This window comes from Taurulus bubalis (genome assembly GCF_910589615.1).
Source record: "Taurulus bubalis genome assembly, chromosome: 14".
In the NCBI taxonomy this organism is placed as follows: domain Eukaryota; kingdom Metazoa; phylum Chordata; class Actinopteri; order Perciformes; family Cottidae; genus Taurulus; species Taurulus bubalis.
In genome coordinates this window covers 18,665,975-18,683,117 of record NC_136602.1, presented here as the reverse complement: position 1 = coordinate 18,683,117, position 17,143 = coordinate 18,665,975, and the positions used below count along the sequence as shown (strand labels likewise).

General features: G+C 44.8%; 2 protein-coding genes across 2 annotated transcripts in view; one reads left to right on the top strand and one right to left on the bottom strand.

Moving 5' to 3' along the window:
* The first annotated feature begins 526 nt into the window (after positions 1-526).
* mrpl2 (mitochondrial ribosomal protein L2) lies at positions 527-4,815 on the top strand. The gene is made up of 8 exons (XM_079229302.1): positions 527-572; positions 954-1,040; positions 1,117-1,285; positions 2,348-2,489; positions 2,578-2,693; positions 2,979-3,089; positions 3,496-3,569; positions 3,661-4,815. The coding sequence occupies exons 2-8, from the start codon at positions 966-968 to the stop codon at positions 3,868-3,870; spliced, it is 897 nt and encodes a 298-aa protein (XP_079085428.1). The 5' UTR covers positions 527-572; positions 954-965; the 3' UTR covers positions 3,871-4,815.
* A 1,834-nt stretch (positions 4,816-6,649) lies between these two features.
* LOC306746876 (phosphofurin acidic cluster sorting protein 2) overlaps positions 6,650-17,143 on the bottom strand; it is a gene marked incomplete at both ends in the record, with an annotated part of 39,620 nt that continues 29,126 nt past the window's right edge. Inside the window, 17 exons of the mRNA XM_079229858.1 lie at positions 6,650-6,765; positions 6,924-7,037; positions 7,406-7,632; positions 7,762-7,900; positions 8,140-8,182; positions 8,288-8,330; positions 9,762-9,794; positions 10,392-10,494; positions 11,433-11,543; positions 11,627-11,781; positions 12,825-12,931; positions 13,149-13,253; positions 13,339-13,471; positions 13,635-13,783; positions 14,456-14,539; positions 15,544-15,637; positions 15,822-15,973. Of these exons, the coding sequence (XP_079085984.1) occupies positions 6,650-6,765; positions 6,924-7,037; positions 7,406-7,632; positions 7,762-7,900; positions 8,140-8,182; positions 8,288-8,330; positions 9,762-9,794; positions 10,392-10,494; positions 11,433-11,543; positions 11,627-11,781; positions 12,825-12,931; positions 13,149-13,253; positions 13,339-13,471; positions 13,635-13,783; positions 14,456-14,539; positions 15,544-15,637; positions 15,822-15,973 (1,908 nt within the window). The remainder of the gene's footprint in view (positions 6,766-6,923; positions 7,038-7,405; positions 7,633-7,761; positions 7,901-8,139; positions 8,183-8,287; positions 8,331-9,761; positions 9,795-10,391; positions 10,495-11,432; positions 11,544-11,626; positions 11,782-12,824; positions 12,932-13,148; positions 13,254-13,338; positions 13,472-13,634; positions 13,784-14,455; positions 14,540-15,543; positions 15,638-15,821; positions 15,974-17,143) is intronic.

Genomic DNA, 17,143 nt, shown 5'->3' with positions numbered 1-17,143 from the left:
ACAAACACATGAGAAAATGGCTAAAAACAACATAGGTACATTAATACACACTATGTACAACAAAAGGCGGATTACTGGATGTTCTTTGTAAAAATGGAAACATGATTTCAGTGCTCCACATTTTTCTCCAACCCCCCTTTTTTGTATTGTTCATTTACCTACAATGTGACTAGGACACGTTGTTTTAATAAACGGGGCTCACGAAAAAGTAGAAGAATTAGGTAAGTGGGTGAAAAACATGACGCTGTATTTCTTTTTTGCTGGAGACCGGATTCAATATGAAAGACGGCAAATTCTGCCACCCAGAGGCGAAATTGAAACCAGCTGTCAGAAGAATGAAGACGCCGGTATTATGTATCTAATGCTACTGGACCGTGTGTATTATGACGGGTTTAAATCAGGTGTAAATACGCACAATGCAAGCTGTTGCCAGGGGACAATGGATAGCGATATATATCATAAATGGTCAACTTTAACTTGTACAGTGAGATCCCAGAGGTGCCGACTACGTCATCAGTGCGCGACGAAGCGTGCGCGACTGTGAAGGACGTCGACGAGAAGCTTGTGATGAAGTAAGTCAAATGAAAAGGTTGCTTTATGTCGCTATTTGACTGAGTTGCATTGCAAACAGACACGAGATAAAGGGCCAGTTCGTCTTGGTTTATTAAAACATAGAAATGAAACGTAGGTCTATTTATTGAGCCAGATTATCCTAAAGCGATGCTAGTGATAGCTTGTGTTTATTAGCCCTTTGGTAAGGTTACTGCACATCTAGGGTTTGGCGTTATAGGGCACCATTAGGAGGACATGCTATTGTATTGACCTCTAATGGGTTGATTCATTCAGGCTGAGTTAAGTAAGATTAATTCATTAAAAAGGACAAACGTCAGAGGAAAAGACGGAACAACTGAAGCCACTACAGGTTGTCAAACGTATTCTCCTCTGCTCCTCAGGAGGACGCTGTTATGATGGCGCTGTCGTGTCTCACTCGAGCCCTGCGCTCCCTGACTCTCTCCCAGCCTGCTCTGCTCTCCTCGCAGGTAAACACCCAACCATCGTTCATTCATTCATGCTGAAGATCCGCCACCACACTATCTAACCCTGTTGTGTTCACAGGCTATAGCTCAGACCCGGCTGGGGACTCAGGGGCCCAGGACGGTGGACCAGTGCAGGGGCTTCCTCACCACAGCCTGTCTGGAGCAGAACAGGACCTTATGGAAGCAGAGGGAGAAGTACACCACCAAGCCCATGGGGATGAAGAAGACTGGAGGCAGAGACCACTCAGGTAAAGGCTGTGGTTACAAGGTAGAAGAACACAAAAGTATTGGGTGTTTGCAAGCTGGTCTGGACGAGGACGAGGTTGGAGTTGGCATCTAATGCGACTGTTGTTCAGTAGTGAGCAGGGTCGTCCTTCAGAGGATCGACGGGTCGATCCCCGGTTCTGCTAGTCCATGTCGATGTGTCCTTGGGCAAGACACTTAACCCAAAATTTCTCGGTGTGTAAATGTTGGTTAGTCGTGATGTGTAAGTGACACGGTAGCCCCTGCAATCAGTGAGTGAATGATGACCAGTAGTGTGAAAGCGCTTTGAGTGGTCGCAAGACTAGAAAAGCGCTATACAAGTACAGTCCATTTACCATAATCTGCAGGTCTTGCCCCTTGTTCCGTTTTCACTAATAGGTTAAAAGAATACAAATCTTTTGATTCAGTGTTTATCTACTTGAGACCCAACTGGCACAAGCGGAGGGTTTTAAGGCAGACCCATACTTGTGTGATTGGAACAAGAAAAATCTGTGACACTTTTTTTACAAAGAGAGAATAACAGCTTGAAAAAATAATCTGGCGTTTGAAACCATCTGTAGGCTGTCAGTGTTAATCTAGTCCATGTTTGATTAGATTAAGTAGAACAGCCTTTGATGTGTTATGTACAGAAGTCTTTACTGAGGAAAAACTAAAAGTCTTGAACAGTGTTGAAATGGAGCTAAACCTATACGTTTGCTTTGTGTTGGACAAGAAACTGGGCTAAAATACATTTTGTTACAGTTACCACGTATGACATTTTGTTCACTAAATGATGAATCCATTCACTAAGAACCTAATTGGCAGACTAATTGATAATGCATTGTTTTGAATAATCTGCAGGCCTGGTTTCAAATATGAAATAGAGCATCTGTTTGATTCTCAATCATTTTCTTATCCACGGTTGTGGTCAATCAGAAGTCAATTTCAGCCTCGGATGGAGGGCCGACGGCATTTAGTGATGTGTTTTTGCTTTTATAACAGCTGTGGTACTTGTTCCGACGAGAGCCGGCTGCAAAGAGTTGCTCATGTTTCTCTCTGCCGTGCAGGAAGGATACGTACTCATGGCATCGGCGGCGGCCACAAACAAAAATACCGGTGCATCGACTTTCAGCGGCTGCGTTATGAGCCAAACAACCAGGGGCAGCCCTTTGAAGAGAAGGTTGTAGAGGTGCGATACGACCCGTGCAGGTGAGGTCAGCGTTCACCACGCAGTGACACTTTTGACGATGTATTCCCGAAACGCACACGGTCGGCTGTCACAATCTGTGCTCCACAGGTCCGCTGACATCGCCATGGTCGCTGGAGGCAGCCGGAGGAGGTGGATCATTGCAACGGAGAACATGCAGGTTGGAGACGTCATTAAAACGTCTGCCGTTATTGGACACATGGCAGGTATAAGAATGCATAGAGCACTTTATACATATTTTTGTGCAATACTGTCACTATATTTAGTGCCTTATTTTTATATATTTTTTGCTGTAAGTTTATTGTAATTCTGTGTGTTAGGAGGACTTAGCAAAATAAGCTTTTCGTTGTACAGAATCACTGCCTGTTATCTGTGCATATGACAATAAAATTATCTTGATGATCTGCTCAGACCTTCCCTCGATAACGAGAGTAAAGGTCATCTGTATTTAACACTAAATTATGTTGCTTCCTTTTTGTTTTACTTTGCAGTCTCGGCCAATGAGGGTGACGCGTACCCACTGGGAGCGCTTCCTGTGGGGACACTGGTGAACAACCTCGAGATACAACCAGGGAAGGGATCAGAGTACATTCGTGCTGCAGGTAGTCGATTATTTGCATGCGTTTGTACTTGGTGCATGTTGTGATTTTTGCTTATGCTGATTCATCTTTTTTTGGGTCAATAAATTAGTCTCTACTGTAGCTCAGAAGACAAACATGTTATCTCTAGAAAGGCCCATTTGCGTCGGCCACTGTAGTTCTCCCACAAGCTTGGCAAGTGGGAAAAGTTTCAATCTGCAACCTCACCACTAGATGCCGCCAGATCCTACACCTAACTTCTCTTCTGCTGCTGTGCATCCATGGGACAGTTCAATGAAAGGGATCGATGGTTTCATCTGATGTAGTTTGAACGCCTCAGGCCTTTTGGAAGAAGGCGAAAGCTGCTGTAAAATACGGGAGCCTCATAATTCCTAAACTGAAACATTGTGTGTTCCTTTTGGTTTTAAAGGCACAAGCGGCATTTTGCTCCGGAAAGTCAACGGAACGGCAATCCTTCAGCTTCCTTCGAAGCAGCAGGTTCAGGTGAGTTTTTTTTCCTGCATTAAGATTCCACCAGCTGCGTTAAAACCGCGCTCTGCCTCTGAACAGACTGTTGTCATCTGGACACACGCAGGTGTTGGAGACCTGCATGGTGACGGTGGGACGCGTGTCCAACATCGACCACAACAAGCGGATCATTGGCAAAGCCGGGCGCAACCGCTGGCTCGGCATTCGCCCCTCCAGCGGCCTGTGGCAGCGGAAGGGAGGCTGGGCGGGACGCAAGATCAAACCGCTGCCCCCGATGAAGGTTTACGTCAACCTGCCCTCCATCTCAGCCAAGTAACACACTGGACACGTTCGGGACTGGAGATCGACGACTCGTTTGTTTTTTTGTCGTCACAATGAAGTCAAGTCGATTTGTTCCCGAGAGTAAATCTGAATAAAGATGAGCCGTTTGTACAGAAGATTACAAATTTTTATTAAAACACAACTTGCTTGTGAGAGCATGGAAAGAAACAAAACAATATAAAAATCCAAAACATATTTACATCTATAGTAAAACATGCAGAGTAATCCATATTTGTAGTGGTAAATTTAAAAATACTGTCATGTCATTTAAAATAGGGTTTGTGCAAAGACACCTGGCGGCATTTCAAGTAACGGGAGCAATGAGACGGCATGTTGGAATTGTAGTTTCGACCATTAACGACACGTCACTGATGTTTAGAGTGAATTGGTTTCGGTGCTAACATGGTGACAGAGTGAGCATGCCTGCTCATTGATCCAGTCTAGTGAAACGCCCCCATGCTACGTCTAGATTTAGGGCAAAAAAAACAAAAACTCAAGGTCAAATACATTGAAACACACTTGCCATTATGCCCGTTCAGTATTCAAAAAGCTAACTCATGACAAATTCCCTCAAACAACTCTGCCCTAGCTAACACTTCACAGCCCGAGTTTACAGATCTGTAAGGGCCGGTTGGTTTCCCAGACTAAGGAGGCGGTGACCACCACGGTGGTAGCTGCAAAAGAGGCTTTTCAACATCAAGTGGCAAAACAAAGTAACAGACAGCCGTGACGGGTTTTTCCCAAACCTCATAGGGCGCTCGAACACCATCAACATGAACGTCCCTATGAAAACGGGACCATTTAGGAACCAAAAGAAACGCTTTCTCTTGACTATAGGTAGTGGTTTACATTTCAAATATAACACGTCACCTCAAAAAAAAAAAGTGTGACCCAATTTGAGCGAATATATGTATAAAACCACATGAAAGTGCATTACAAAGTCAGGGAAATGTTTGAGAAATGACATACCTAATAAGTGTTTGCTTTGTACAAGTCGACTTCATAGTTATGAGTTCTGGAAATATATATATTTACATATATATATTTGGCATTTATGTCAAGAAATAAAAGGTAAGCTATTTGTGCTTTCAATTTAGTGGGAGGGGAGGGTGGGTTGCAATTCACAAAATTATATGTATATATTTATATACATTAATAAAAAGCCAGCCAATCAAAGCTTGTTAGTGTTCACTTTTATAAAAAAGCAACAACTACCTCATACAGAAGGCCCTTTGTCCAAAGGTTTCCTATTGCAAAAGTTTCACGTAACACTATTCAGGGAGTACCATCGAACATATAGCACACCTACACACGCGCGCACACACACACTCACACAGGCAGTGACTTGGACATCTGGCAAGACTCCATCCACTTTATATTTTAAAAGTTTTTCAAATACTTGCATTGCGCTCTACACGACGGTCAAAGCATGTTTCAAGTCCAACTCCTTTCCCCAAAGCGAGCCTCCACAGTACTGACTGACCAACTTCTCAGTGTGTTTGAGGTCAGGTGCAACTTTGCACTTCCCCCGCTACGGTGACCCGGTCGCAGAAGGACGCGGCGATAATTGCTTGGTTAGGATGTGCGCGCGTCTCGTAAATGCTGAATGGGGGATTACGTCTGGCCAACAATGTGGCGCACTAACTGGTAAATGTGTCGAGATGAATATCTCAGTAATCTAAATACTGATCTCCACGGGGACCACACACACACACACACACGTACGATTTTCTGTTCAACATACTGCGAAGTTTGGCCAAGCCAAGTGCTCTAGTGGTGACGCTTTAAAACAGACTTTGGCACGTCACGTCACATCTGGAGGACTCCAGTATCTGCTCGCTGCAGACGCCCGCCCAGGTAAGCCAGTACATCGAGATGAACACGGGGGCTTGAAACAATACGACAGTTCATACAGTCACAACTAAATTTGGCATTCAGCTGTTGATAGTTGAAATATGTTCTGTGGTGTCACGTTACACTGCTGCTAAGTAGATGGTGCAGTGCAGCCTGAATGTACACCGATACTAAATCTTAAGCACGTACAATAACGAACTGATTCGATTTGAACTTCTTACATGTTACAAATGCTCCGTAGCTACATTCATTATAGCTACCTTCAAATATACGTTACTTTAGTAATTGTATTTGCTTTAGGTACGCGGTGTCCTAAAGAGCAACGGGGGCAAACAGAACATTCGGCATCTTTCTATAAAAGTTTACCTTTTTGAGAACGTAAAGGGACGAGTAAGAAAACTGAGCACTGAGTTAGAAGAGAAGGATTCCATCTAGATTCACAGCAATATTCCAACTTTCAACAATAAACACAAACATGGTCTCAAACAACCTCACACACGCCACTGCACGTCACCATCACACTCCTCCATCGTCTATAGAGTAACAATAAATGTAGGATTTCACAGAAATAATAAAATGTTAACAAAAACAAAGTGCAAACACAGCTGCCGTTATCGAAATGTGGCAAATTGTCAAAATACCTCAGGATACCTCCGAGGCGGTAGCACAAATCTTACAAAATAGTACTTGTTCTTTTCGTAGTGTGTAAAAAAAACAACAACACCCAACAACGTCGACATCAAAAACATCCAATTGACAACATGAAATTTGTGTATTGAACACGTGGTTGAGAGTCAGCAAGATTTCCACAGGAAAACTATTACTGCCGGGGGCCAGTTGGCTTTTCTTCTACTTCTCTGTCGCTTCTCGGTGAGACGAGTGCAGCGGAGAGTCTGGTGATGGGCGGCCGGTTGCCACGGTCACACGGGCTTAGTGTAACCAAAGATCCCCACCGGGAAGTGCTTGACATGCGTTGGCCACTGGGCGGCGAGCTGGAAAAACTTCACATCGTTCCACTCCACTCCATCGATGGTGACTGAGGACGGAAAAAAGGTTCAGTCAAAACGCAGAAATGAGTGAAGCAACACGTTAAACATCTCATGAAAGATGCTCCTGAATTTGCTCCGGTGGCTGTTATGCAGCACAGCGCCACCAGATGGCAGCGTCGCCCCAGCTGTGGGGTTGTGGCCTCACCTCTCAGCATCGTGTGCTGGTGCTTGGCTGTGCAGATCAACCTGCTGATGCCATCGATCACTTGGCTCTTAGAGTCCAGCTCCTTCTCCTTGGGCTTCTTGCTGAGAAAAATCACTGTTGAGGGAAACAGTTAGACATAAATAAATCATCTTCTACACATATTGTTTTGTTTTTTGTACACCGATTTTACACATCGGAGTGGCTGAAACATACTAAAACATATAATGAAATGACACATATGAACAGCTTTTAGCCTGGCTCAAAATCTCACAAGACTGACGGCCGGTCTCAAAGGCACCCAGACACAATGCATTGTGGGGGCTGTTGAGTAAGCTCACGTCTTGTGCTTTTCTTGCTAATGTAGTATACATGCAGGCATTTCCCACGTACTATGCAGATTTAACGCACTATAGAAATGTAATGTAAAATGTACTGTAGAAGTTTAGAACCAGAAAGACTTCAGTCATGTTTCCAAAGCGTACCTTTCTTGTTCTTCTCCTTGGTGACCACGGTCATGGCCATGCTGGGTGGGGGGGTGAGTTCCCCTCCACAAGGCAGGCGGCTGACCTGCAGTGAACGGAAGTTACTCTTCAGGGTGTTCTTCAGCCCCACGTCTCTCTTGTCTCCATCTTTCTTCTTCTCGGGGCCCTGCCACGTCCAGTAGTCTACCTGCAGCCCCATCACTTCACTGCCTGAACACGGAGAGCTACTGAGGGAAACAGGCAAAGTCAGAAACACCACAGAAACTTGTCTTATTTACTTCCCTACTAAAGCACAGCTAACAGGGAGACATTTAAAAAAATAGTGTGTAGTATTGTTGCTGATAATGTTGTCGTACCCAGTTCCAGAGAGGGCGGTGGACACAGACGGTGACTGCGGGGGCGTGCCCCCGATTTCCTTCCCATACGGACCAGCCGATGGGGGCGTTGGGGAGGACAGGATGCTCGTGTTGACCCCCATCGCATCATCAGAGTCCACTGCAAATCAGGGGGGAAATAATCTCATGAACGAAGATTCAAAGTAAAACCGCCATAACCCAGTCAATTAAGTAAACAAATGAAAACATATTGGGGTTTCCTGATCTGAATCAGTATCAAGAGCGAGACCTTTGTGTTTCAATCAGTTTCGGTCTCCTCATCAACGGTGCAATGTTGAACACGCTAAGCTGACGAAATACTACCACACCTTACAAAACAAAAACAAAGCCCTTCCTTACCTGAAGTTGAGAGGCTTTGCTCCACAATCCCAACTTTCACAACCTGCAAGAATAACAAAAAAAAAACGTTTCAGTGTAAGACTAGATGAAACTCAAAGAGAATCAGCAATTCTGTCCAGCACGTTTCCGCAGGAAAATGTAATCTTACCCCAATAAATGGCACAAATTTCTGACAGGAGTCCTCATCAGGGCTGTAAACGGAGACAGTAAAGAGGCTGTGGTTATGACCAGAGGTGAAGGGGGAGGGGTTTCAACACGTCAACACTCCAGAGGTGCACACGAACACTCAATGGTCCTGGAGGGAAGATGGCTGTGGCATGACCCGCACCATGTCCCATCGCAGCAGAAATGGCACATGACTGGTTTTGGGTGGAATGGGGTCATCTTGGGGTTATGTTACAATGAGATGAATGGGGGGGACGCTCCTTACAACCAAGAGAAGAAGAAGGTCTTTCTCATCAGCCAGTACGAGGAGTCATTTTTACACATGGGACTAAAAGCGATAGTTTGGGCCCAGCCGGAGTAACCGCATGGCTTCTTTACACTACTAGTGTTGAGTCATACATGCCTACACAAAGTTAGGAGGGGGGAAAAACAGCACGGCAGTCATCGTCAAGTAAAGTTCAATACACACGCAGAACACAGCAATTCAAAAAATACACCAAGAGATTCAGCAGGGAAGAGTTGGAGATAGTGTTATTATCTTTCTGCAAATTGTCTTCTAACATGAGGCGACCGTAGTGCAATCACCGGCTAGTCATTTATTAAATTATTAAATTACTAGCCGGTGATTCTCTACCAGTGTTTAGTGAGCCTGCAAAATGCATTGCATCCACAGCAAACAACAGAATGACGAGGAACGCTGATGGCTCACGTTCTAGAGCAAGTACACGGATAAAATCCTCAACAATCTTACCACCTAAAGCACCAGGGCTCTATTATATTTCAGGGATGTTACATATTGGACATTAAGAAATTATCCTTTATTTATCCCCTTGGGGAAATTATTCTCTGCATTTAACCCATCGCCCAGCGGAGCGGGGTCAAAAAGATATATTAAACTTGACTGCCGGTCCTTTGTAAATGTGGGTGATACTTGACTTTGTTTTATACATACATGCAGAAATACATGTTTTTTAGAGAAGTATTCATGCAGGTTAGAATGGGGAAATATCACATTGATATTGCCAATGGTATTATCTCTTTGACTAATATTGAAGTACTTGATTTGCCTCACAGTAGTCAAAGCAGTCACGAATATAATATTAAAGTGTATAATTATGTAGAGACTCCTAAGGGTGAGCCAATACACGTCGGGCAGTTCATTTTCAAGTCAATGTAAAATCGGTAAAAATACTGGTTTCCCATTTGTAAATACTTCGGGTCATTTAAAACGGTTGTTAGGCAAATCTTTATAGCAACAACACAGAGGACAGAATCAAAAATAAGAATCAAAAGACACACCAAACCAAAGACACAAGTCAGGACAGAGTGCAAAGTGAAGTTACAGTGAGTATCGAGTGTGAGAAGGGAAATGTTAAGACACAGCAAGGAGCTCAAGCCAAATGGAGGAGAGAAAATAGGGCGGGTTCAAAACAAAAACCAAGAGTTGAATTAGATACCTGATGTAAAAATCAAAATACAAACTTCTTTTCCTTGAATGCAAATCAAAAGGGAGAGGGGGAAGAAGGAATGCAACAGTGTTAAAACTGTGTGTTGTGTTTAGTACCTTCTGACCAATAGGAAGCCGCTCTTACAAACAGGGGGCGGGGTTTGCTCAAACCTCAGAAAGAAAACAACAACAAATGCACACAGAAATGCAGCGGACTGTCTGTGGAGTGCGTTTGTGTCAGAGACCGTTTCCACAAAGGCATCTTCAACCCAGTCGTCGGAGGCCTGCGCTGCTCTATGAAATGTGATATCACTTTTACTTGAAACGGACCAGAGCCTGCGTCTCCTGGACTCCTTTATGCATGTCAGAATAAACTCTAACCTGCGGCGCACTATCACCACAAGTTTAATTTATGAATGTGCCAGCTTGCATGCATATGCATTTCAACATCTTCCTCATGCAGTTTAACTATATTTGTTCTAGGACTCATTTTCAATGAGACAATAGACTAATTGGACATTAATATCGGTACTCAGAAGTTAGAAGTCATGCTTTAAAAAGAGCACAAAAACATACGTGCATACACAAACATATGCAGCGCACTGGTATGCTCAAACCTAAAGAATCAAAGGTACTTTACCTCTTCTGTTTGTAGGTGAGCATTGCTTCTGAGATGGGGAACTGGTGGGACACGTTGGCACCGATCAGATACTGAACGACTCGTCCTGCTACATCGATGTTGTCTGCAGGGAGCGGGGAGGCAGATTGTTAACAACGCGGTTCTCCTGTTTCATGTCTGGCTAACAGGCTGCAAGACAATTGATGCAGATGTTAATTTTCACATACAGCAGGTCGCTAGAAGACAGTGCATTAATCATTTCCATTCCTCTGAATTAGGGTTGGGGGGGGGTAAAATGTTATTAAAAATGTGGGTGAAGTCAGCCATACGACGAGAGGAAGAGATCAGACAGACCTCTGGGCCACATGCAGCCTGGACTACATTTTAACAACACGGGCTGATTCTTAATGTCAACGCAGAACTCTGCAGTTCCTTGTAAAAGAAAGCACTCACAGCCATTCCTATCCAAACCCCGCCTTGTGTGTTGTGAAAGCAGTTAATGTCAAGGATAAAAGAATGAGCGAAAAAGATGATCGCTTTTTTTTCCTTCTTTTTTGTTGTCGCTTAAAACCCATTTTGAGGTGATTCAACACGGCGTGTAAGAATGTAACTGTGGCACCAACTTAAATTAAGTCTTTTTAATTATTAAAATATTTTTTATAATTAAAATTATAGGTGGGGATGGGTGAGAAGTATTGGGCTTGTCTAGGCAGAACAAGTGAGAATTGAGGAAAGGGGATGTGAACACAAGATTAACCATAGATGTGTGCCAGCAAACAATTCCAAGACTTATAAACTGCAATTTTAACAGTTGTTGAGTCAGAGTCTGTCTTCTTAAGCAGCAGCGGATAGTTTACAGGGAGGAGGAATAGTGCCATAATATAGAGCCGTTCGCTGTACTGCAGCAGGCTGTCGCTGTCTTTTGCAATTGGAGGAAAATCTCTTCCTCCCATCCATCAGCCCCTGACCCATGCTCTGACCCAATTTCTTTCCCTTTCAAGTTTGCCGAACATTAGACACGCAGACTTGCTTTGTAGCCAGACACGGAGCTATGCATCCTACCTGAGGCGGGCCGTTCCGTCCGGCAGAACAGCTCCCTCCATGCGGTGTCCATAAAGATGCTGTTGAACCGGCTGTCAAAGGAGGCCACATACTTTGCCAGGGGATGAGAACCTGGAGTTCAAAGAAAAAGATGTATGTAAGTAGAAGACAAAGCTGAAACCATGTAGTGCTCGTACTAATGCCGGATGACTTACCGATGGGGATCACCAGGAAGCGAATGTAACTGAGCCAGTCGGGTGTCTTGTTGGCCAGCTGCTCCACGAAGAACCTCAGGATGGTGCTGAGGTAACTCTGGTCGCCTGCCACCGCCACCTTCATCGTCGGCGGTGTCTGTGCATTGCAGTTACAGCTGCGTGGGTTAAGAGGAGGAATGAGTCATTAGGAGGAAGAGAGAGTTCCAAATCATGAAAGATGTGGGTCAGAGAGAGTGTGTGAGAGGCTGACTGAAGATTTGTATCTCAACAGGGTTTTTCAGGTTCGTCTCACCTTTTTAAAAGCCAGATGGTGGTGTGTTATAACTTGTAATAGCAGATACCTGCAAGTCTTTATGAAGATACACCGAATATTGCAACAGCTTTTAAATCCTAATTCTACAACGACAGGCATAAGACCAATTTATAACGAGTCTAAAAAGAAAGAGTAAACTCAACCCAGTTAAGCTTGGTCAGCTATTGCTCAAAAATAAATTAAACTCTTCAGGTGATTTCAAGCTGTGTTTTTCTAATAGTGTTAACCACGGACCCTTTTTACGATTAATTAATTAATTAATTAATTAATTAATCACGTGCTCCAAGATATTTAAGTCTGTTTTGAGGACTAAATGCTTCAGGATTTGAGACAACTAACTAAGATTATAATGTCCAATAACAGAACGGTACCTAAATATATGTTGTCGTTAAAATGTCTATATCTACTTAGCGACAACGTTTGAGGAAAAGCCCTGCCGCCAGCTAAAGCATCAGAGACGCACATGGCTCCACATGACGCGGCCGCAGCGAACAGGTTGACTGAAGAGCAGGCGTGTAAAGAATGGAAAGGTTACGCTTCAGATGGATCAAAAATAGAAAACGGGTTTAACGGAAGCGGCGTGGCAGACTGGCCGTGAGGAGACGAGCAGCCGAGCAGATGGATCCCAGAATGGGAGGAGGAGGCTCGAACTTCCGCTTTTCGTTGCAAAACCAGAACATTCTGATCGAACGGGTTCACGGACAGAGAAAGCTTCAGCAGCGTGAGCGATCGCATCCTGGAATTCTCTGGCAGCGAGCCAGCATAAACACACACAGTTTGGCCTGGACTACTCCGCCATAACAGGCAGCGAGATAAGACTACGTGGGGGCCGATGTCATTCAACCTGTGTGTGTGTGTGTGTGTGTGTGTGTGTGTGTGACTCACAATCTCTGGATGCGAGTAACGATTGTGTTGAAGGCAGCCTGAACATCGGCAGCAGAGCAGGTGGACACAATAGGCTGGCCCTGCTCATGGAGCAACTCGGATACATACTGCACAGAAAACACACATAAGAGGGACACCATGGGTTAATGAGAGTGTGAGAAGCAGAGTGGATCGGGTTGGAAAGACAGCGGGAGAAACATGCTACTGAGGTACATCAGTACTCTTTTGTATTTCTGTCTTTGTGCAATAACGTTATAAGTGTAGCAAGTCCAGTGAGGTTCCAAGCTCGTCGACTGAATACATGAGGAGATGAACAACACACACCTGTCCCTGCCACTCCACGGTGTTGATGAGGATGATGCTCTCTGGCAGGCGTTCGTCAGAGATGAGGATCTGGTTCAGCTGGTCATAGACAGACTTCCTGGGAACCTGGGAGACCAACGAGAAGCCGACAGTCTGAGCACATCGCCACCGGACTGAACACATCTGAAGAACACATCGGCAACATGCTCACCTGTGCTATGAGCCGTGACTCCGGGGAGCACTCGCTCTCAATGCTGCTGGTCCTGTCGCTCTGGGCCTTGGAGTTCTGTCTGTCTTTCATGGAGGTGCTGCGGGGGCGCCTCTGTAACCTGTTCTCCACTTTGCTGAGACGAAAACACAAGGAGCTCAAAGTACATGACAGACGGAGCAGGGAACAAATCGACTGGGCTCAGAAGTTAACCATTTTATAAAAACCTAATCTAAAACAGCTTGTGTACATACATGAAGAAACAACAATATTTTGCAGATGGAGGATCGGCAGTGTACCTGGGAGACATGTGGTTTTGGGACTCCGTCTTGCACAGCTTGCCAACAGTGCTGGTCACCCGTTCAGTGTTGATATCCCAGCTGCTCACCTCCCCAGCTCCCGGTGCCGGGGCCGGTGGCACCGGCCCCTTGTCTTCAGTCTCGGGCTCCTAAAGCCAAAGAGGAAGGGAGCAAAGATGAGCCAAGAATCAACTACTACAGTCAGTGTCTCACGCAGGTTCTGGTGTCTTTCTGTGCATCTGCAGCCAGCATTTTAAGAGCAAGAGTTGAAAGAGTTGAGGTGGGGAGGGAGGTAGAGGGGTGCTGGCCTGGTAAATAATTGAGCTTTGCTGTTGAGGTCAGAGATAATGATGCGAGCCCACCACGAAAGACGAGGTTATTAAAAAATAAGTTCTTCTTAGCAGGTGGCAGGGGAAACACGGGATCCTGCCGTTTTTAGGTATTCACTTTGAACTGGGTTAGTTGAGCGCTGCGACAGGAAGGTTAGGCTGACCCGACAGCACAAAGACAACAGCAAACACTAACGGCCCTTTTTCAATCCTCATCAGTCAGGATTTATCCAGCATGGGGCCGCCTTGTCTGCTCCACTGATCCATAATGGATGACTGTGCTGTTTGGTTCGCCCACCCTTGCATACTCCCTCCCTCTTCGCTTTTTTTTCCTGGAAAACAACTAAGACTCATGGGAGGAAAGGCCACTCAAGTGGAGAGGGTAGGAAAAAAATAGAAAAAATAAAAATCAGAGAAAGAGATGCTCGAGGGAGATTTAGTTAAAAACAAAACAAACAAACAAGTAAAACTACTGTTGTTCCAAACACATACCCCAACGACTGTATCTGGGACGCTGTCGTCTTGGTACCGGGCGCCTTGCAATTTACATCTGTCCACAGTCAGAAAGTCTCCAGTCTGCAGGGTAAACGCACAAACACACACAAATTAGACCATTTTAACCACAAAGGTCACTTCTCTGGTGAATACAAATTACAAAATGTCAGGGCTCCATACTGCAGTGCCATGCTCCATCTGCTCAGGTCAAGACTCACCACTCTTAGGATGCGTATCCGGCCAATTTCACAGTGGCAGAGCTGGGGAGTATAAATATCTCTAAAAGCTTCTATACGTTTCACCCAGAAACATAAGCCCCCAAAAGAATAACAAACACACTGGTGTGCTCAAGTCCGCCTGACGGAAAGTGTTTAAGTGCATCTCGTAACATCTAGCATAATTAATTTCACTATTAGATCAAAGACTTTCCATTTCGCCTGCAATACGGGTTTATGAAGTTCGACTGGAGACATTTATTGAGCAAAATAGAGGGCTATAGCAGTCTGAAATGCTCCGGGCTTTTTTTATTACAGGCTAAAATGGATTTCCTGATATTTATAAACAGTACTGCCTCTCCAACCATCACACTCAACATGTCTCTCTCTCTCTCCTTCTCTGTCCTTGTTGTTTCTAACTGGGCATAAATCTCGGAGTAGAGTTCAGGCATTGCTCCATCCAATCTTCTCTCTGAGCGTGCGTGTGCGCATGTGCACGCACGTGTATGTGTGTGTGCGTGTGTGTGTGTGTGTGTGGATGGTGGTGGAGAGGTCGTTCTGTGTCAGTCCTTATAAATACTAGAGGGCTGTCGGGGTGAATAGGGTACGGATTGCAGCCCCCCGCCCCATTGGAGCTGCATTGCACTCATGCTCAGAATATCATGGTCCTTAGGAATCCCTGAACCAAAATAAGCAGAGAAGACTGCTAGACATTTAAACACTGTCCAGGCGCGATTGCTTTACGTAACACTTTGTACAAAAAGAGCCTCCCCAGTAACAGAGAGGCGGACCTTTATGGGTGAATGATGGGGCTGAAAGGCATCTGATGTTTTTTTGTTTTTTTAATAAAGTGCCGGGTGATCAACTTACAGGACACGACAGCTCTCTCTGCTGGCTTTTTTGGCTGTGCACGCTTCCAATTTCGGTCTGGGAGCTGGAGTGAGACATCCCTTCAAAAAACGGCCTGAAAGCAAAAACAAAGATTTGAAGTCTACAAAACTAACAACAAATGCTAATTAACAATAAATCTCTGAAATCAAACTAAAAACCACATACAGGTGTGTGATCAGAAACAATTTTAAATCTATAAATACTGAGACTATTTCAGGACTAAAAGATGGCCTTTGGGGAAAGAGGTTTAGGCATACTTGAGTTTGGGCTTGGGCGTGCTCAGGACGCTCTCGTTGTCCTCCATCTCCGGCCCACTGTCACTCTGGTTGTACACCTCCAGACTGTCGTAGAGCAAGTCCAGATCCTCCTCCACTTCCTGGGTCTGGTCAACTGGGTCAGAGTCCAGGACCTGTCAGACAGGACAGACACTCCATGAGCACATCAGGACACAGTAATCAGGGAGTGACTGGTGCTGTCCATTACCTAATCACTTTCACAGCTGGGCTAATGGAGCTTAAAGAATGACACTGAAGGTTGTAAAATGAGAAACTCTATGCTATAAATACATCCCTGCCTTGGTCCTAAGCAGGCCAATTAAAAGGTAAGTGATTGCTCGGGGAGTGCTAAGGTGCTGAGCCTTGATCTGCCAGCTGCACAGTGGGGATGTATATCATAGGAACCGCACACAGGCAGGCTTGTGGACTAATCAGGTGATTAATGCCACTCCATAAGTGCAGAAGCTGGCAGGGAGCAGATAAACACAGTCTGTCCCCTCTCCTCCTCCTGGCTATGTATTTATAGAGCTGTAGCCCTGCACAGTGCCCAGCCACAAGGAAGGGATTAGAGACAGGGGACGTGATGAAAGATCAACGGGCCACCTGGAGCTTCTAGAAGCATCCTGCAAAACACAACTCAGATGGCCTAGAGGCTCTCGTAAGCATTACAAGGTTAAATCACTTACATACGTTTCTTAGGCCCACATTTTTTAAGATACATGTAAACTTAAAAGGTCTGAAAATCTGCAGTTTGAAACAGTTTGATCGAGGTTTTTGGGGTCAGGAAAAGTGACACAAGGCAATGGATATCTCAATTACTCCAATACATTTCAGAGTTCAATGTAAATTATTATCATCATAATGTCGTAACACAGATTATGTAATGCACATCGAGGGGTTGTTGCACACAATTGGTTGACTTCCTGCTGATGACCTGATTACAAGCCATTATGTAGAATCCGCAGAAACGTTTATTCGAAAAGGACGTGAGAGATGAAAAACACAGACCTAAACACGAGAAGCGTACAGGCCGACATTTATCACAAGATTAAGTGGTGGAGAATGAGGGTCGTTAATGGATTCTGCTAATGGAAACGTATGAATCATACATCCATGAGCACAGGGGTAAGGCAGCCGAGCGCCATAATGACGCTTGTATTTCTGTTGCGGTGACGATTCTTCTCCAGTCAGGGAAACATTAGCCGCAGCAATATGCTGTTTGGACAGTCAATACCGAGATTGTTTTCTCCTGCCCAGAGGACAATTTAATAACCGATATGTTTCAAACTGACTTACTAAAAGCT